At 36.3% G+C, this 21373-nt stretch overlaps 1 protein-coding gene across 3 annotated transcripts in view; it reads left to right on the top strand.

Annotated features, from left to right (window-relative positions):
* LOC107745778 (centrosomal protein of 104 kDa-like) overlaps positions 1-20604 on the top strand; it is a 23297-nt gene extending 2693 nt beyond the window's left edge. The window contains exons 6-23 of one of the 3 annotated variants that reach the window (XM_016559759.1): positions 2240-2316; positions 2399-2579; positions 2850-3005; positions 4014-4226; positions 5336-5542; positions 5895-6062; positions 8091-8264; positions 10147-10323; positions 14034-14234; positions 14376-14471; positions 14716-14776; positions 15469-15544; positions 15865-15973; positions 16080-16218; positions 17006-17073; positions 18570-18660; positions 19013-19144; positions 19722-20604. In XM_016559759.1, coding sequence (XP_016415245.1) covers positions 2240-2316; positions 2399-2579; positions 2850-3005; positions 4014-4226; positions 5336-5542; positions 5895-6062; positions 8091-8264; positions 10147-10323; positions 14034-14234; positions 14376-14471; positions 14716-14776; positions 15469-15544; positions 15865-15973; positions 16080-16218; positions 17006-17073; positions 18570-18660; positions 19013-19144; positions 19722-19735 — 2340 coding nt within the window. In that variant the 3' untranslated portion in view covers positions 19736-20604. Of the gene's footprint in view, positions 1-2239; positions 2317-2398; positions 2580-2849; positions 3006-4013; positions 4227-5335; positions 5543-5894; positions 6063-8090; positions 8265-10146; positions 10324-14033; positions 14235-14375; positions 14472-14715; positions 14777-15468; positions 15545-15864; positions 15974-16079; positions 16219-17005; positions 17074-18569; positions 18661-19012; positions 19421-19721 lie in introns of those variants that run through there. The other 2 variants (XM_016559758.1, XM_016559760.1) reach the window with 2 other exon arrangements.
* The last annotated feature ends 769 nt before the right edge of the window (positions 20605-21373 follow it).

The following is a 21373-nucleotide window of genomic DNA, read 5'->3' on the forward strand; positions in this document are numbered from 1 at the left end:
CACAGCGTCACACACGGCGGGCTAGAGTGAGTGGCGGCGGCCTAGAGGGAGCGGAGGCCGGAGGCCTAGAGTGAGCATAAAAGTTACGCTTTCTTTCTTTGCGTGAACATTTGGGCGGCGTTATGCAAATCTTCCCACATCGTGACGTAGACATGTGGGGGCGTGTTAGAACGAGCCGTTTTAGGTAGGCGTGGTTGACTCTTTTAACTTTTATAAAGAATATCTCTTTGGATTTGAGACTTTAGTCTTTGCAACTTTACAGATCTTCTTTATGCACCAAGAGCTTGTAACACTCCAAAGAGAAAGGAAAAATTTAAATCGCATCATATGACCCCTTTAAGCATGTTTCTGTATCAGATTTAGATCAAAGCAGAGAGCTTGATATATCAGCCGGGAATGTTCAGCTTCAACTACAATGATTTTAAGAGACTTTTTCTCATAAAATTCACAGACAAACAAATTTAACATGCATGATTTTGTCTGTTTTCTTAACTGTGGCTTGTTCAGTTCACCAGAGACAATAGCAAATGCTGGGAATGATTCCTTAATGTTTGGCTGAGCGATTGGAGCAGTGTGGTTCATTCAGAACTGAATCGAGAATTCTTTTGGAATTGTAGTTCTGCTCCCAAATTTGAATTGATGCTAAAAATAGGATGTTGATTTTAATTTGTGGAAGTAGAATTTAAATGGAATGCTATTTTTTTTTACATTTAAATTAATCTGTTTGACCCAAATAACTTACCTGATGTACCCCTTGGTTTTTTAAGTAGTGTTAATTTTCTGAAAAGATTATACTTCTTTGTTGATGTATGGCAAAATTAAAATATGTTTTGTTGGTGGTGTTTATTACTATTTTGATAGTGTAAATAAATTTTTTTTTTTTAAATGTCTAATAAATTGAAATTAACCAGTCGTGTTGTGGCACAAAACATGCAGTGTTGTTATGGACTAATGAAATTCCTGTGAATTGAAAGAGGCAATTTTTTTATATTCTGTTTTGCCTAACATTGATCTGGATGCTTTTTACAACACCAACAACACGCTAGGTGGAGCAGCATTCATCTAAGTGCTTGTATGCATGCATCATTTTGTGACTTTAAGTTTAAATATTAATTATTAATTTCAGTAGGCTAACATCAATAGCACCTGACAAGCATTTCTGTGTATATGCGTGTTGCAGTTCTTGAGCAAGTCTAATGATTTGTGCTCAGTGTTGGTATGTGGATCTGTGTAATTTGAGTCTGAGCTCCATAAGCACAGCAGAGCTTCAGATGAGATCACTCATCAATATATCCATATCACCGCTACTTTCAGCCCTCCCCTATCTCCTATTTGCTCTATCCCACTACTCCCTTCTTTCTTTCTCATGCTCTCTTTCTCCTCTTACGCTCACCTTGTCTCCCCCCTTTTTTTTCCCTCCACGACTTCCTCTCTCTCTCGTCCTCTCCCACCTTGCTAACAATCTCTGCATTGTTAATCTCTAATCCCTCTCTCTCTCTGTCCAGGCTGGAGTCTCTTTGTGTTATCCAGGACTCTAGTGATAATAAATTCACAGGCAGAAATCAAGATTTTTAACCTTTGTTTGTTGGAAAGATATTAATAGCTGAAAGACATTTGATTCAAAGGATGTTGATTTTAGGTTGTTAGTTTCAGAATTTAACTTTATAAGTATAATAATAATATACACTACTGTTCAAAAGATTGAGGTCATTAAGACTTTTTAAAATGTTTTTGAAAGAAGTCTTCTGCTCACCAAGGCTGCATTTATTTTTTGATAAACAGTAATTGTGAACGTTATTTCTTTTACTTTTTTTATTTTAATATATATCTTTCTTTCTTTCTTTCTGTGATTGCAAAGCTGAACTTTCAGCAGTCATTAATCCAGTCTTCAGTGTCACATGAAATAATTCAGAAATAATTATGATAATTAAATAATTATTGTGCTGATGTTGTGCTCAAAAAACATTTCCTATTATTATCAATGTCAAAAACTAATTTTTGTGGAAACCATTATACATTTTTTTCAGGGTTCTTTGATGAATAGAGAGTTCAAATAAAAAGCACTTATTTGAAACTGTTTGTAACAATAAAAAGGTTTTTATTGCCACTTTTAATAAATGTAATACATTCTTTCTGAATAAAAGCATTCATTACTTTCAAAACTGACCCCAGTTCGAAATATTGAACGATAGTGTATTTTTTTTAATAACATTTTGCTAATCTATTGTTTTTGTCCCAGCTAAGCAAAGATCAGCTGATTGATCAATATTTAAACAACAGCCTATACAGCTCAGCTTTGGATGGCACATACACTGGGTAAAAAGTTATATTGCATTACATTAAATTTGTGCACACAGTCTTCTGTCTTTCTCTTTTGTTTACTCTTGTTATCTTGCAGGCTCTCAAGTTATAAATGTGACTCTATCTCGCCGCTCGATGACTTGGCGTTTGACATGTATCAGGACCCCGAGGTGGCCCATATCATTCGACTGCTGGACCAGAAAAAACAGGACATGGTTCGGGAGGAAAGATTTGAACTGGCCAAAAAACTCAAACAAGCTATCGCAGACCTGCAAAAGGTTATTAAGTTGGCCTTCTTTGTCTGACACATCTTTGTTTGCACATGTAGTTTAATAATAATGTTACACACTGGAGATGTGAACCTGGAATTGAGAGGGTTGAAATGCATCCAGGTGTATTCTAATAGAGCTGTGGCATTCCATTAGGTACCTGTTAATTATAGCCTGACAGTGATTACTAAGCAAATTACAAGTGTCTTCTTTTTTTTTTTAAACCTCAGATAAGTGTTTAACAACCTCTCATCCCCTATTTTCTCTTTTTCTTTTTAGGTGGGCGAGCGTTTGGGCCGGTATGATGTGGAGAAACACAGTGCCATAGAACGAGAGGACTATGACACAGCTAAGCAGAAAAAGGAACAATTGGAAGCTTACAGGCTCACAGTCTACCAGCAGCTGGAGCTCCACGACCTGCTGGACATCAGTCAGGTAAACATCCAACCATCCATCCACATATACACTACTGTTCAAAATTTTAGGGTCAATAAGATTTTTAAAATAAAATGTATGCTTTTATTCATCAAGGATGCATTAAATTGACCAAAAGTGCCAGTAAAGGCATTTGCAACGTTATAAAAAATAATTTGAACTTTCTATTAATCAAAGAATCCTTTAAAAAAAATCATGATTTCCACAAAAATGTTAAGGAGCAACTTTTTTCAACATTGGTAATAAATGTTTCTTTAGCACAAAATCAGCATATTAGAATGATTTCTGAAGGATCATGTGACAATGAAGACTGGAGTAATGGCTGCTAAAAAACTTTGCCACCACAGAATTACATTACATTTTAAAATTATATTAAAATAGAAAACAGTTATTATAAATTGTAATAATATTTTACAATATTACACAATATTTTAACAAATGTAGCCGCGATGAGACTTCTTATATATAAAAAAAATCCAACAGAGGTGTCCATCCATCCATTGCACTTCTCAGAACGTCAGTTAATGACATCCATTCGTCCATCCATATTCTTGTGTGTCTCTTTTAATTTCTTCTCCTGCAATGAATGCATGAATAAAGCATCTCTTGTGTTGTGAGGGCCTCTAGCTCCAGTGAGATTAGTACTCTGATATGGCAGTTTCCCAGCTGAATAATGATTGTGCTGGTTCTCCTGAGATCAGGTGCTTGCTTCTTACTCGTCTGAGGCCAAGAGACACATTTATACAGCAGACAATAAATGACTTGGACAGTCATAGTGCGCTCTGTTTGTTTATGGCAAGCACTTGTGTTCTGCCTGTGTTCTGACAAACCTTTATCTGTAGCGTGTGATTATTTTTTTCATACAATCAGTGTCTGAAAAATAATAGGTTAAGGTTCTTAACATTTATTAGCCTTTTAATCATTTCAGACTTATTTTTTTATTTTATTTTGATAAATAGCTTTTATGAACTTTGATTAAAATGTAAATAAATTTATAAAACTTTTCAGATCCACAGAATTTCCGAGGTTTCCAACTCTGAATTTCCCTCTCCACGTGTTGGTACACAGAAACACGCGCCTCATCCAGCAGACTCACCCAGGAAGAGAAGACAGAGGCAACATGTGAAGGAGACAGATGAGCAGGACACTTCAGAAGCAGCTAGCCCCAAACATACAGTCGCCCCAACACCCCTCACTCCTCCTCACTTCCCCAAGATCGATGTAAGTATTGATGTACACAGAATAAACAACCATATAAGAAAAAGAAAGTATGATGTTATTGTTCTAATGTGTTACTTGTGTTCGCTTTTTTTCTCGTTCATTAATATATCTTATCACATATGGTAATTTTAAGGGTGCTTTTTGCTGTAATCCTCAGTCAGAGTTATCTGCCTTGATGAAACGCGGCTTCTGTTCCTTTCCACCAGTGTAGCTCTATCTTCACTGGCACAAGGCTCTTTGTAGATTTATTATCTAAACGTGTGTGGCTTAACATGCATGTCAGGGATTTGCATTAGCTAGAGAGTTTTACATTTCAAGATTTAATTAAAGGGTTTAATGGTGAAGTGTGTAATTTTTGTGCTACTAACTTAGTACTGCCATAAACCATGCCAGAGGTCGAAATGTTTACACACTTCTGGAAAATATTTTAACCAAAAAAAATGACATGCATCCTCTTTAAATCTACAGCTGTCTTTGCAAACCTCTTCATTCAGCCTGAATTAGCCTTTTCTGAATTTAAGCACTCTCTTACATATGTACATTACCATTGAAAAGTTTGGGATCAATATATATTTATATATAATATATATATATATTTATAAATTAAGAAAAGTGGCAGTAAAGACATTTATAATGTTACAAAAGACTTCCTTTTCAAATAAATGCTTTTGTTTTGAACTTTCTATGCATCTAAGAATTCTAAAAAATGTAAATGGTTTGAACTGTAGTGTGTATATTTAAGAATAAAATTATCAAGGGGTTATGTAACTGTCAGATGACTTAGTCAGACTTTTCTTAGTGCACCTTTCATTTTTGTTTTTCTGCAGGTCATTCTGTTAATCAGCTTTGAAATAACATGTAAGATGAGAACACAGTTAGTGATTGAAAATTATAGGATGGCAGGTGGATCTGTCTTTCCAGTGTAAAATAAACTGTACAGTATTTAAATTTCTGCATATGACAGAAAGTACGAAAATAATGTTAAAGTATTAGTTATTTTATGCATTTAATTCTGTTTTTAACAATTATTCCTGCTGGGAATGTTTTGTATATCTGATTGCATTTTAACTTTTTGGATTCATGGAATCATCATGTGTGTATTTTCACAGATCAGTTCCCTTCCTTATGATGAGAGGCCTTTACCTGCTCTTAGGAAGAGGTCGAGTGATCAGCCAGTCAGTGAGCTCGATGAGATGCCCCCTCTGACAGACACAGCCACCCCATGTAGCCCTGGGGCCGCAGGACAACCAGAACCGCTCACAGAGAAAGCTCAGAGAGAGGCCAGTCTGCCCATTGACATCTGTGGAGACAGTCTGGTGAGACACTCAACATTTACAGCCTCCAGTTAATCGATTTTAGTATTTACAAAACTGGTATAAATTATTTGTTTCAAATAATACTGATCTGATTCTCAAGTTTGAAATAGTCATATTGGTTTGGACTCGGAGTAACATGAAGTTAAGTTAATTATGGCAGAATTTCAGTTTTTGGGAGAATTATCCTTTTAAGTATTTAACACTTTGCTGTGATGTCCATATATAACTGTTGTTTACTGTCTCACAGCACTGGGCAAACTCTATGTGTCAAGTGGTCAGCTGGTGTATTTTGTTAGTATGCTGTTTCTGGAATGTAATCTTCACTTTCTCTTTCTCGGTCTGTCTCTCAAAGGTGGCAGGGGCCTATTCCAAGACATGGTCCTACAGGGAGGATGCTTTGCTGACAGTCTACAAGAAACTGTTGGAGGTTCCATCTGGAACCCCAAAAGCAGAACTGCGGAGCATGACTAGAGCAGCTGTGTTCCTCTGCAAGAAAGCTCTCACAGATAAAGTGTCATCTGTACGAGAACTCCCTCTCTATCTTTATTTTGCCCAGTCTTTTTCTCTGATTTTATCACTCCCCTTCTTTTGTTTCTCGACCTCTCCTACTCTCTTTCTTTCTCGCATCCTCTCTTTCTAATTTCTCTCATGTTCTCTTCTTTTCATTTTCGTTTCAGGCTAAAGACAGAATGGCACCATCAGCACGACAGATAGTTGTGACTGTTTAGCAGGTGTCGTGTTCTGTCTAGTATTGTGGATTATCTGTAGAAGTGATACAGCAACAAATGTAGTGGAAAGCTTGGCTTATCTCTCCCATGGGTGAACTTAGCCAGGTTTTCTACTAACAGTGGGTATGAGGGGGAGAAGACGGACCAACTGTAGAAAAAACAGGAGATTTGGATAAATCGTAATGCTCAGTATGGCGGCTGTAGAATGAGAGTTTCTTACAGTTGAAAAAGCCAATTTCTTTTTTTGATAGAGACATCGACTGTCATTTTTTTATTTTTTGTAGAACTTTCACACATATTACCTGGACCTGCCTGAAAAACAAACTAATAAATCTTGCAGTCTATGGTGTTACAAACTATCATCATTTTAATAGTGACTTCTATTAACCATGGCCTAGCACTTTAAATAACTAAATAAGAGTATCATTTAGTTTTATAGAGTAACTTTATTGGGAACTGTAACATAAATGTTTTTTAAATGGAATTGTAAAACTGACAGTCTGACCCTTTCTGATATAAGGGAAGCGATTGATTAAAATGAAAGACATACAAACCGTCTACTAAAGAAAATATTTAAAACTTTTTACCTTGGTGGTAAATTTAGCAAGGAAGTCGTGGCCTAATGGTTAGAGAGTCGGGCTCGTAACCCAAAGGTTGCGGGTTCGAGTCTCGTACCGGCAGGGATTGTAGGTGGGGGGAGTGAATGTACAGCGCTCTCTCCCACCTTCAATACCACGACTGAGGTGCCCTTGAGCAAGGCACCGAACCCCCAACTGCTCCCCGGGCGCCGCAGCAAAAAAAATGGCTGCCCACTGCTCCGGGTGTGTGTTCACGGTGTGTGTGTGTTCACTGCTGTGTGTGTGTACTTTGGATGGGATAAATGCAGAGCACTAATTCCAAGTATGTGTCACAATGTCACGTCAAATGAAAATATGAGGAACACAATCTGTAACTGTTTGTTATAAATATGAACAAAACAGCTAAATGTTATAGGCACAAAATCAAATAATATATATATATATTTAAATATTCAGGCTCTTACTGTTGCGTTTTTTACAATTTGCCATGACATTGAGTTTAACGTGTATTAATGAACGTTTAGCTGTTTTTTTTTTTTTTTTTTGCATATAAATGGATCACTTTCTGACTCTCTGATTCTCAAAGCACATGCATGTTTGAGGTTGTGGCGTGACAGCTGTTTTTTATTGTCCTGTCAGGCCTTAGATAAATCACTCACAGTAAAAGTCGTGGCCTTTCAGAGTTTCATTCTAAACTTTTTTAAATGGTTGTACTGAGAGTTTGAACAATGTGCCCACTGCTGGACACATTCCAGTGACCCTCTCCCCACGGTTATTTAGTTAAACTCATAGCACAGCATTTAACTGTGTGCTTTAGCTGACCTGTCGGTGTTACTCTGCGCCATGTGTTGCTGTAAAGGCCTTAGGTGGTTTCTTACACAGCTTCTGTGTATAATTGCACCTTAAAACTGCAATTCTGAGGAAAAATTATTCCAGATGGTTCTAAAATAAACATGCCGTGTTAATGAATACATTTCAAAAAGTAATATTCAGTATTTTTCTTGGGTTAGATGGCCATTTGTAGTGGGTACACAGAGGTTCTTACATGAAGAAGTTGTTTATAAACACCATAGAATCTCTTAAACTCTGTCAAGGGAGGTAAAAGTTGCTTTTTTAAATGAAGATACAGAAAGTCTGAAAATAAATTATAGAATATAATATGAAATGTGACAATATTGAATATAAACCCTGCATATGTATTTTAGTGTGTAAAACACTGTCTGTATTTGTATTGCATTTTAGGTGTTTCTTGCATCTCTGAATCTACTTCGAATGATTCTGAGTGAGTTTATTCCCAACCATCAGCTGGGCAAATCTGAGATCAGTCACTGTGTGGAACAGACTTGGAATAATCTGCTCTCCAGGACCGGAGAATCAACCCTGAGACTGAGAACCCTAGCTATTACCTTCATACAGGTCAGTACAGACTTTTGAAATCCCTTATCTGTATACATCTGTAATGAAGCGACTCCTGCAGCTATTGGGGTCATTGAGTGTGATGTTGTGAAATTCCACTCAAAAAATGTCAAAAGAAAAACATATCCAGTTGACTAGAAAAACATTTCTTGATGACCTGACTTGCTGAGAATCTTCATAGATGACTGGGAGTGCATCATATATACTGGTGACCTTGTGAAGTGAACTTAACCGTGAACTGGAATTGTCAAATATTTGTGGCTTTCTGTTAGCATGAGTAGAGATCTTGTCTTTTACTGTAACCCTGCTATGAGATTTCCTCATTTCAATCTGCCAGATTTTGTCTGAACAATTTCATAAACAGGTCTGGGCACAAAACACTTTAAAAAGACTCATGAAGAGAGTTTTGTGGCTTCTCATCCATATCTATTAGCTCTGTGGCCTTCTTAATTCGATTGAACTCCTTAAAGTTAACAAAACATTTTTTTAGCAGGTAGAGCTTCTAATATAACATTTAATTTGTGGAAAAAGGATAAAAAAATATTCAATGGCATATCTGAAATTTTTATCCAATAAAATGTTCTCTAGAATGGGAAAAAATTTCCCTATTGCTAATTCAGTGTGCTTCTGACAACAAAAAAGTAGTAAATTATTGTTCACGACCTTTCCGTACTTCTGTGTATCATACTTTTATGTGTGACATCAGTCTTACAGACCTAGATAATGCGATTGCATTTCAGTATTTACGTTAATCTGACTACAATTGACTATGCAAAACCATGCTGTAGCTCCATTGTAACTGTGCATGTAAATGTACGTTCTTTTATACATATTGATAACCAGTGGTACGACCACAATATAAATTTTTTTAGCAGATTGTGTATAAGAAATATAAAGTATTCGCTATTAAAAAAGCTGGAGATTGTGACCCAGACAGATCAACTTGTTGTTCAGATAAATATCATGCGGAAAAAAGGCTGAAGTACTTTGTCTTGTGACAGTCATCATGATCTGTGTGATAAGGATGGGAATGTTTAAGGTTCCTGGAAAATTGAGGATGTTTTAAAGTGTTCTGACTGACAGACACTGATTTGTGTTGGTTTTGGTTGTTGATAGACAGGTTGTGTCTCTGTCAGCATTGTGTAAAACTTTGTTGTATTTTGCACTGTATAAATAAAGACATTTGTGACTCATGCATCTGGATGGTGGAAAAAGTACATCAAAGGCAACACCTTGTTATGAATAATTTGATGATGTACTCTGACTGATACCAATGCTGTATAATATAAATCACACAGCCCAATATTATGTTAAATCATAATCACTCATTATTGATTAAGTACCCAAAATATCATCCTCAACCATCTTCTAGAAATAACGCATGCAATCATTGCAGAGTTTAACATTATGCAAATGAGCAATGATGTAATCACCAATGGGATTTTGTCAAAAACAAAGTTATCCAGAAAATGGCAGAAGTCTGGGGAAAGTTTGAGTTCTCCATTAGTATCTCGTTTATGATGCAGTATGCTGCATGATGATAAATACAACACATTTCTGTCCAGAATATTAAAAAATATAAAAATATTTTTAGCATCAAGAAAAGCTGATTCATTGTCAAAGTAGAATAACATCCTTTTTTATGTTTGCTTTATTCATTTGTGTTCATATGTGCAGCCGCTATGGTTAGTTGTGCTGCCTACTAATAATGATAGAGCAGCCAGCAGTGGGAACACTTACTACCAAATGTACAGCAAACCTGCTGGCCTCCAGTGATAAAATCGCTGAAAAAAAAGAGAATTTATAAATGCGTAAGAAAGAGTGTGTGTTGTAACTTGAATGCTGTTATGTTTAAAGCTGGCTTGCGTGTTTGTTTTTGCAGGAAATGGCATTATTTAAGGAGGTGAGAGCTCTGCAGATGGTTCCCGTGGAGCTCGTGAGGCCCATGCAGAGCAGTGCACCCACCAGACTGGCGCTGAGCAGACTGGAACTGCTGGAGAAGCTTCTGGAACAGCTGGGCACCAAGGACTCTGGCTTCACCCTCGACAACGTCATGCGGGTACTGGCCCAACTTCAACTTTTTCTGAGATGATCTCACTGGGTGTCAACCCAATGGCCTTCTGCTCAGTCAAGCTTTAAGTTTAAAAAAGATTTTTTGAACTACAGTTTTAAAGTAGTAGCTTAAAAAATTGCAAATGGCTGGTTAGATTTATTGAAAACATGATACAGTTATGTACTGGTCTTGAGACCACACACTCTTGACTGCCATTAGGTGCCAGCTGTGGTGGTGAATGTTTGCAGTTGGGTGCATGTACAAACCCAAACTGTGCTTTAGCATCTAAGACCACAAACAAATATTTGACATTTGGGGTTTTATTGGCCAAAATAACACAAATTTAACCTTTCTGTTGGGATCTGAAGGTTAATTTCATTCTCACAGCTATCATTAGGATTCTTGAGGGCTTCATTAGACTTGAAACAAAGTGGCCTTTGTATGACAGAGAGGGCATAGTCAACCCTACGTAATGTCTGTTACCATTAGTTTCTTAAAAGGGCTGTTCTGACAGCCAGTTACATATCCATGGCATAGTTTATGAAAGTCATCCAAGCACTGTCTCATTCTCTCTCTCTGTCCCAGCAGTTAGTTGTACAAAGTGGTTAAGCTGTTAAAATTGCAGTTCCTTAGGGTCTTATTTTCATCAGGGTCTTAGTTGTCTTAGACAGTTTTCTCTTTTTGTTTTGTTTTTTCTTTTGGGACCTGTGCAGTTTGAAGTATGTTTGCAGTGCAAACTTGTGGCACTACTACAACAGAGACTGTGAAATTTCACAAGGAACTGCAAAGTGCACTGTGAGGTTTCGTTTCTGTCTGTGTTCCAGTGGGCTTCTGGTTTTGCTTGTTATCTTGGAAGGTTTATGTCACCACACCTAGGTGGCCTGAAGCCTCATTTTCCTCCACATGGTTTAGTTAGGTGGGTAATGGTATCATATCAGTTATAATGCAATGTTAGAGAGTTTTTAAAATATATTTTTTTGTTTTTTTTTGAGTATATTTTATATATTTTTAGATATTGGATTTAATTGTTAATATTGAATTGTGCATGCTCATTTCCCCTTTTTACACTAGGTAAAAATGCTAAATGCAAAAAAATGTTAAACATCTCAAAATAAATATCCACTTTTTATACTGCACATTTATGTTTTTGTATGGCCTAAATTCACTTGTGGATAGGGATGTAACGGTATGAAAATTTCTTATCACGGTTATCAGTATTATCACGGTTTGGTTAAAATGTGCTGGAAATGTTCAAAAAGTACCAACACATAAATCACTTCACCAAGTTTTATATTTAAAAATCAACAAACAACAAATAAAATGACTTTTTGTTTGCATAATCACTAAAACAATTACATTACCAATGATGTTCGGATTTTAAATGACAACTTGACTGACAACAGTTTAATAGCATGTTCAAATATCTAATGAAAATGTTCAAATAAAACTTTGAAAAGGTTTAATAAAAAGGTAAACCTCACATTTCAGCCTTTAAATAAAGAAAAGAGTTGAGTCAAAATGATAATTGATTAATAAATGATTATATGTATTTTATCTGCTCCATAAATAATTGTAGATAACTTATCTGAATTGTTTAAGTGTGTAGAACCCACATAAGCTTGTTTTTCATCAACCGGTCAAAATTTACAGCAGGGCATGGAAATTCGGTCCGTTTTTGGCCAGACAGAAACTGCACACAGGCTGTGTGTAAATATAAGTCTCTGTAAATCCACTCACTGACAGCAGGTGGCGCTTATGGAAAATCTGAATTAGAGCTCTTTCCCGTAACCTCCGTGGACAAAGACAAATCGCAGTAATCTAATATTTACTTACGAAAAACGCAGCACAGTAAAAAATATTTTAAAAATTGTAGTCCGTTACTGATTCCAAGTTACATGACCAAAATTTTAGTAACGTAATCCATTACGCATTTTAAGTAACATAATCAGACTACTTTTAGATTACTTTTGACGTAACACGTTCGTTCGTAAAGATACTTAAAGGTTCATGACTTTAATGAAAAGCTACTAATAAAATCATAAAAATGTTATAAAATAGAATAACAACAATCAAAACACTTCCTAAATGAGACGAAATATTAAATTTGTTTACCTGCATGTCATGTGACCATTAACCAACGTCAGAGAACCATGAACATGCAAACGTGTTAATTATTAACTTATTACATTTAAATCTCAGGGGTACTTCAATAAATACATTAGATTAGGCAAAAAAGTTTGGCAATCTCTGCATTACGTGTAAATAAGAAATGACGTGAATTTGTTTGAAGGACAAAAGCCTTCCAAAGACAGTAAAACATGGTTAAATATATCCCATAATTAAAATAAAAATCAACGTTTTCATCAGTAGTTGATGCAATGTTGAAAAAACAAAATTGAAATGATTTTTGTAAATCCATTGGTCAAATGCTGTGTATTTTCTGTGTAATTATAGTCACCTGACTACTAGTGACTGTCTTTGCGTGAATGTTTGCAAAACTGGAAGACTTTCTGAATGTATAAGATAAAAGATTTAAAAGATAAAAAAAAAATGAGGGAGAATCAATGAATTATGAATAAATTATTGCTATTGTGTGAATAATATGTAATCATGTAATCAATAAAAGGTTTTAATGATAATTAAAATATGAAACGGTAATACTAACCTTCGGGAATTTTATCATGATTTATCATCAAACCGGTAATCGTTACATCCCTACTTGTGGAATATGAAATGTTTGATTTTATTTTTTAGTGTTTAGTGCTAAATTAGCAAAATAGGGCTGCATTTTAATATTGGCCATTTATTGTTATTGGCCATAACAATAAATAATTATCAGCTTATCTGTATCAGCCAGAATTTTCATATCGTTGGATCCCTATAATGGGATTTATGGACTGGATACTAAAGGGGTTAGTTAACCGAAAAATTAGTATCATCTCATCATTTATACACCCTCATGTTGTTTAAAACCTGTATGACATTCTTTCTTTCATGAGTCTTATGGACCACTTGTGGACTTAAAAAAAAAAAAACCTTTTTGGAGCTTGACAGATGCAGGCCATAGTATGCTTATGTTGTATAGATTAAAGCAGTCTGGACTTAGTCATACAGGTTTGGAACAACTTGAAGAACAGTAACAGTACAGTATTTTGTAAACTATTTCTTTAAGAGATATTTTTGCAATTATCACCAATGAATCAGCTCCCAAATGTCCTTTTAAAAAATGAACTTTCTGTTAGTTTGGTCTTTTTCATTGGTGATCTCCCACGAAATGGTTGCTGTAGGTTACTTGCAGGGATGGCTGCTAAATGCCTCCTGCCTGCTGGTTTCCTGGGAGATGAGATGGGCTTCAGGGCACAGCAGAGAGGCGATTGGGTTTCCTGTAATTAAAATGAGAGATCCAGAGCCTAGGGGCAGATGAATGGGATCTGTGTATGGAGAACGGGAGAGAGAAAGTGAGGGACAAATATTTGGAATATAATGCAAATGTTTTACAGAATGTAAAAATATATGTTTAGTTATTATCAGTGTTCAAAACAGTGCTGCTTAATATTTTTGTGGAAACCATGAAACATTTTTTCAGGATTCTTAGATCTTACTAGATAAATCTTACTGAAAAGCTTTAACAGTAGTGCATCTATTCTAAAATCACTTGATTATATTTAAATGAATGAATAATTAAATATATTTGTGTGTGATGTATGTTGTGTTAGTTTCTGGCAGGTGGATTGGAGCACAGCGCTGCCTCAGTGCGGGAACTCTCTGTGAGAGTTGTCCAGGCTATGTACCATCTTCATGGAAAAGCAGTTCTGAATTATCTGCCACCTGATGACACCAGCACACGTAAAAATGTCCTCTACAAGAACCTTTTTGACTCACTTGCCAAGTTAGATGGAAACACCATCAATACACAGGTAAAACCGGTCTGGAGAGCATCGTTAGCCTTATGTTTCATGATTAAAACGCTTGGAATGTTTGTGTGTGGGCTTTTTTTGAGAATGTGGGGATACTGCATTCAGTTTAAAGAGTCTCTCTGTCTCACTATTTTACTCCAGAAGCCACAAAAAGGGGCAGAAAAAGGAGATGGTGAGAAAGAAAAAGAGGAAATCAGGAGCTTACAAGAGCAGCTTGCAGTGCTGAAGGAGATCAGTGTAGGTTGAATGGTCACAGGTGGCCTAATCTATCCTTTCTATTTAGTTTTTAATGCTCTCACACAAAATGGCTTTCTTCACACCTGGCATTAACATTTTCGTATCTGGAAGTTCTTTAGCTAGATTGCACCTGGGCTGAATGACTGCAGAGTGAATCTCTGTCAGCACATTGAGCCCTTTTGGTCATCAAATGTACATATAGATGAATTCATAAATGCATTAAATATGTGAATATGTGTTTTAGGAGAAAGGGAAAGAAAATACCAAAGTACCTGAGAAAAAAGCTGAGAAGGCAACCAAATCAGGTGTGTAAAGTGGTGTCTTTTGTGAACTATCTCAGTAAAGATCCATTAAAAAATTTCCTTGCAGCAAACACTGCAAATCATGCACAAGCTAGTCTTTCGGCCTGCCAACGTTTGTTCTTCATGTTTTTGTTTTAAGGCTTAACTTGTCACCATGTTAAATTATCGAGTTGAAAGAATATAAAGGATCAAAAATATATGTAAGGGCTTCCAATCAAAATGTCTGATGGGACATTTTTTCAACTAAACCTGCCACAGTCACATATCTTTGTATCTGTCTTTTAGCTTGGATGTCTGTATGCCCTTCTTTGTATTCGCTTATGTTACTTTAGTCAAATGATAAAAACAGTGAGAATCAGACCATTGTACTTTCTTTATTCTCTCTAAAGCATGCATTGCTATGCACTTCCTTAAATTGCCATCCAATTTGCCAGTAACTCAACAAACTTCCCTGCTTGTGCAGCCTACACATCAATATTAACCCTCAGTTTCGGTTTGGTAACCGAGAGGGGCCCATTTAATAGCTTGAAAATATATATTTAACATTGAAATCCCTTAAAATGAAAACTGAAAAAGCTCATTCAAAATATGAATAAATACTATAATATTATATAAATAAACAACACTGGTACATCAGTGTAAATTCAGTCTGAGCAGAATGTGAGGGTTCAATATGTTTCTCTTGGTTTCCGCAGGTGTTAAGAAGGTAAACCAGTCTGTACCTGCTGATGTGAAAGGCAGCGAACCATCTGTAGCTAACTTCTTAGACAAGTAAGCACTTCTTCTTGTCACTTCTTCATTGATTCTCTCAACTGAGCGGTTAGTAATTCTCCCAGTCAGTGGAATGTCAATTTGTGGAGAGTTTCTGGTTCAGTGCCACTCTGCAAAGTCAAGTTTTTGTATTGTGTAGCTGTTATAAACCAAATAATATAATCTCACCAAGACATCTGGAAAGTGAAGGCATAATAAGCAGTGCTAATGGGCTCTCGTTTAATCAATTTCTCTTTGTACTGCTGGGAAAAAAATCTTAATAACATGTTGAGTGAGAAATGAAGGATCAAATCAGATGATGCTGGTGCTGTTTTGTATAGTCTGTGTATTTTCTGTGGAGAGAGAGATGAATCATTCACTGAGGACGGACTCGACCTGCACTACTGGAAACACTGTCCGATGCTGCAGCGCTGCCTTCAGTGCAGACAGGTACACACACACACGTGCGCTGTCATATTTCAAAATATTTCATATTGGTTAAACTACTTCTCAATTTGCAAAGTGTGTTAATGTAGTATGTTTGTGTGTTTGTTAGGTGGTGGAGATTGCAAGCCTGACAGAGCACTTGCTGACTGAATGTGAGCGGCGGGCAGATTTCACCCAGTGTCCTCTCTGCTCCGAAGCTCTCACCCGAGATAAGCTAACTGAACATGCTCAAAGCGCTGCATGCAATCGTGAGTCTTTGTGTGGTTGCAGTGTTTTTGTTTCATGCTCATCCAGAAAGCACACTCAGTGCTGTTACAAATGTGATACCAGGGTACAAAATTAACATTTGGCAGGTGAATTGAGGTAATGGCATTTTTTTTCTTTTTGGCCATGAAATTCTAATTTAGATTATTTTTATATGATGAAACATATACTCTACAGGGATTTTGTCCTTACAACAGTATTATTTTTTATCTGTTGATTTTCTTGCACATTTGTGATGAACAGTACTGCTTATTGAGTCATTTGCCACATCAGATACTAATTGTCTCCTCTCTGTAAAGCACAGACAATTTTGTATTTTCCTCCTACTTCCATTTAGACAGGTTAATGAGAAGAATATTTTACGTCACCACATGGATTTCTTAAGAAAACAACAACAACATTCCACTCAGATAATAGGCATAAGAAGATTTAAAAATGTGTATTATCTTTCAGTTCCCAAATATTATCACAGACGAGTAACTGCACCTTTTTACACGCTTTAACTTGCATTTGGTGCTTGGCATGTGTTAATTTTGGTCCCTTTGTGTCGCACTCTTATTATACATAAAAATCCGAGAAGACAGCCACTCTGTCATCAGATCTGTTCATCCATATGAAGTTTACACGTTCACATGACAGTGTCACTAGAAATAACCTTTCACAACTGCAGATTTATTTCCGATCAGTGTTGTGTTGTTTCTGTAAATGGTGAATTTTCTGCATTTATTTAGCTGTGTTTCCTGGTGATGGATTTATTCTCTTTTTTGTCAGCAACCGCTTCTGGAGAAAATTGTAACCACTGTCCTCTCTGCCATGAAAACGTCACCTCAGGGGAGGAGGTGAGATCACACACAAACACACCCACAAGGTGCCAGTCTACATCCTCAACTCATTTATTGTCATTAACAACAAAATAACAAACAAACCTGGTGCACAAATGCAATCTGCCACAACAGTAATGATTGAAATGAATTTAAAGGGTTAGTTCACCCAAAAATGAAAATTCTGTCATTACTTCAACAATTTGTCTCCTCCGAGTCACCCTTGCGCCATTTTGGAGAGTATCCACTGAACGCAAACAGCGTATGTTGTTCTGTGTCAGCCGCACCACACGGATGGTGTGTCGTGGTACGTTGATCGTGTAAGGACCCTTGCTGTCTATGGGAGGGTCAGACAGCTCTCAGATTCCATCAAAAATATCTTAATTTGTGTTCCGAAGATGAACGGAGGTCTTGCGGGTTTGGAACAACATGAGGGCGAGTAATTAATGACAGAATTTTCATTTTTGGGTGAACTATCCCTTTAAATTAGTTATCCATCACAAAGAACTTGAAAAGTTCTTGGTGTATTTTATTTCTCTGTTTCATGTCATACAGATGAGCTCATGACTGTGAATGACAGTAGAGAGGTGTTCTCTTAAGAGTCATTTACCTCTCAGCTCTGAAAAGTCACATGAAGTACTGCCTCCAGCTGATAAACAATGTTTTACGTATTCAGGGTTTGACGTGTCTTCTGTGTCAAATTAATGACGTCATGTACCACAAAAACTCATATTGTTCAAATCGTAAACCTGTTTTTGTGAGGGTTACACTGTCCCTGAAATACAGTGTGAGCTTTTGTTTTCTACACAGTCCTGTTAAGATAAAGAGAATGATGCATACCAATATGTGAAGAATTCACTTCTGACGTTGAACAAATTATTACATAAAAAGAGATACAGTTGTCAGTATCTTTAAAGATATCAATTTTCTTTGATTAATTTTAATGGACACAACTGATGTCGTCATTGCAGTATGCCAAAAATAAATAGATAAATATTTAGTCTTTGTCACTCATAATTCATGATTTCCTTTTATTTATTATTTTTTTTATTTATTAATATTTTGAATTGGGTTTTATTGTTATATATTTTTAAGTTTTAGTAATTGTATGTGCTTTTGTAACACACACATATATATATATACAATTTTAATTTACAATAACAACACTGGTTCAGGAAATGCATTTGTTTTTCTTGACTTGTAAGAGCTCTTTTGCTAGAAAGACATTGTTAGCACATACATCATTCAGTCTGAAATGACATAAACAGCAGAATATCACTAGATGTGATGTAAGGAGTTTCCAATATTTAAGAGCCGATATTATTTCTGAGGTTTAAGAATATAAGAACACTGATATGATATCAAAACTGAAACCAACTCCATAGGTAGAGGTTATTAACATGAGCAGCCATGATGATAAGTGAATGACTCCAGTATTAAAGTGAGTATTAAAGTCTCTCTCACACACATGTTGCTTGTACAGCAGTGTAACAGTGCATGTCTTGTATGTGCAGGGCTGGAAGTCTCACCTCATGGGAATTGAGGGTTGTAAACAGAACTCACGGAGGAGAGCGGTACAGCAGAGCACTCTCACACACGCACAAGGTGATTATTCATCTCCTTTAGCCTCAATGAGACCTTTCCACCCCACACTGTCTCCTACAAGTCCCTGATGCCCCATAAAGCCCCTATAGATCCCAGATGCCCCACACAGCCTCCACAACATCCGCTCTGCCGTACAGGAGCCCATCTGCCTCACACAACCTCAATTCCACCTCAAAGAGTCCCACAATGCCCCATCCTCCCCACACACACTGACTCTGAATGGACTGTTCTTTATATTAATATTTTGAATACTGTGTTTACTTTGGCTAAACTATGCAGCATCGCACAATGCATTTCTCATTAACTCCTCAGGTGTTTGTGTGTTTGCATTTCTCTTATTCTTTGCCTTCAGGAAAGACAGTCAGCACAGCTATAGCTAAGACAACAACGGTCATATCCGAGTCCAAGACTCGAGGGCTGGGCAGAGGCAGTCGCATCCCCGCTCCTGCTTCTAGGATCAACAGACGCACCAGAATTCCTCCAGGCAAGGCCTCTACCCACAGACTACAACAGGCATAGCACATGGGCTAAATGCTAACTCTAGTAGCTTTGCTGTAATAATCTCATATGAGTGATTCATAGCGAAAAAACACAATCTACTTTATATCAAGTTATCAAATAATGCATTATTGCACTTATTGCTGTACTGATTTAGAAATATTCCTATAAGACACGGCATCATTATTCTAAGCACACATTATCATTGACACCTGATATAAAATTTACCCATAAATGAATGTAAATCTCTATTTAATTTAATGTATTTGAGAATTTTATTCTTGTATGTTGTTTTGTACTTGTTTGTTTACTGTGTGTGTGGAGTATGTGAATATTTAGTGATTGTAGCACTTTGATATTTAAAGGTTTTTAAAGCATCATTAGCACCATAGCCAAAAGTGAAAAGTAGCCTTTGAAAAGAAAGTAAACAATTCTGTCCAAGAGATTTAAACTTCAGACAGATTCTCATCGTGTCTGATTCCGATAATGCACTTCAATTTCCTGCAGCGCTCGCTTTTCAACATTTAGGTAACAAACTAACAAAAATGTTGTTTTTCTTGAAGAGGGCAAAGGCTAATTAAAGCAGCAGAACTGCCTTGGTGCTTCTCAGAGAATCGGGACTTGGAACAGAGATGTTGCCAATAAATGAGGTCACTGCTGGGAGAATAAAGAGCCATAAGGGATGATGATGCTATTAAGACTCTTATTTCATATGTTTGTTCTTTGTATTTGCTTCAGTATTAGAGAAACTCTTGGCCCTGTTTGTTGGCGCCTAAACTTTTTTTTGTCTAGTGTGTGATGTGTTAAATCACAGGGTATGATCTGCATCAAACTATGCTGTTCTATTGATTGTGTTATAAAAGTAATGATTTAGTCCAGTCATGCTTATAAAATCATTGAGACCGAAGATATGAAACATTATGATAGACAGTCTGAGTGGAATAGGCTGATCCTGTGCCTGAAATATAAGCCATAATGTAACTTTTTAAATTATTTGCATAGAGTGATGATTAAACACAAGTATAAAGTCAGTTTCCCTATTGTGTGAGCCAGGGAGGGAATTTTTAAAGGTACAACCCCAATAGGCTTTAACAGTATGTTAAACCGGAATAAAACAAACCAGTTTAAAACTGATTGTGATCTCAGCAGAGGCGTTTCTTTTTAAGAATGTCTTCTGGAGTCATGGCTGACATTATGCATTGTCTAGCTCCTACAGCTCACCGCTGAGACATCCATTATATATAACTGACATAAATCAACCCCTGCAGACATGATTCACTTATGTGGCTTTATAGAGATGTCTAATATTTAAATATCACTTATTTATTAAATAAGTCAACCTAATCAATTATTTCAGAGTGGAGAGAGTGCTGTAAAAAAACACTCAATTTTTTGCACAGATGACTGACACACATACCCAATAGTATAAATTTTTCAGTCAAAATTTTACATTTTTGTATACTGGTAACATATAGAGTATCATAGATTGTTTTTGTGGAGTAGAGCTTTTTTGTGTTTGCTTTAATTTGGATTTATTTTAGTTACAGTAACAAAATTAAGAAGCACAGCAGAGTTTTGTCTATCATGGTAATCTGGAGGAGGTACCTGAAAATGCTGCACTAATGTGTATTGTCAGTTCTCAAGGACATGATTACAAGCTTCATTTGGGAACACAAAATTAATTTAACGGCCACTTACAAAATACTTTATATGTGCAGTCTTAGTCTGGCCACTTTACATTTTTCACAGGTGTACAGTTCACAGCTTTAATGTTGTCTGTACAGGCTTGTTTGCACTTGCAATGAGACAGTTTAAGACATTGCAAAACAAGAGTTTGAAGATTTATACTGATTGTAATTTGAATTGCGTCACCACATATTAATTATATGCCTCTCAACTCTGTGCATTGATATCAGTGGAAGCTAAAATCTGTTTTGCAGCTTTATTTGTTTGTTTGTTTTAATAAATGTATTTGAATAAAAATTTGTCACTTGCTTGTTTTTTTTGGGGGGGATCTGTAAAAATACTCCATCTGACAAATGTTTGGTTGATGATGTTGAGTGTATGTCATGCCATGTTATTCACCCAAAAATGGAAATGATGCAGATCAATGGAATTTACTCACCCTCATGTCATTTCAAACTTGTATGACTTACTTTCTTCCACGGTACATTATAGAGAACATTTCAATTTAATTACATTAAATTATGTTGAA

The sequence above is a fragment of the Sinocyclocheilus rhinocerous genome, unplaced genomic scaffold (assembly GCF_001515625.1).
Source record: "Sinocyclocheilus rhinocerous isolate Xijiao unplaced genomic scaffold, SAMN03320098_v1.1 scaffold558, whole genome shotgun sequence".
NCBI lineage: Eukaryota > Metazoa > Chordata > Actinopteri > Cypriniformes > Cyprinidae > Sinocyclocheilus > Sinocyclocheilus rhinocerous.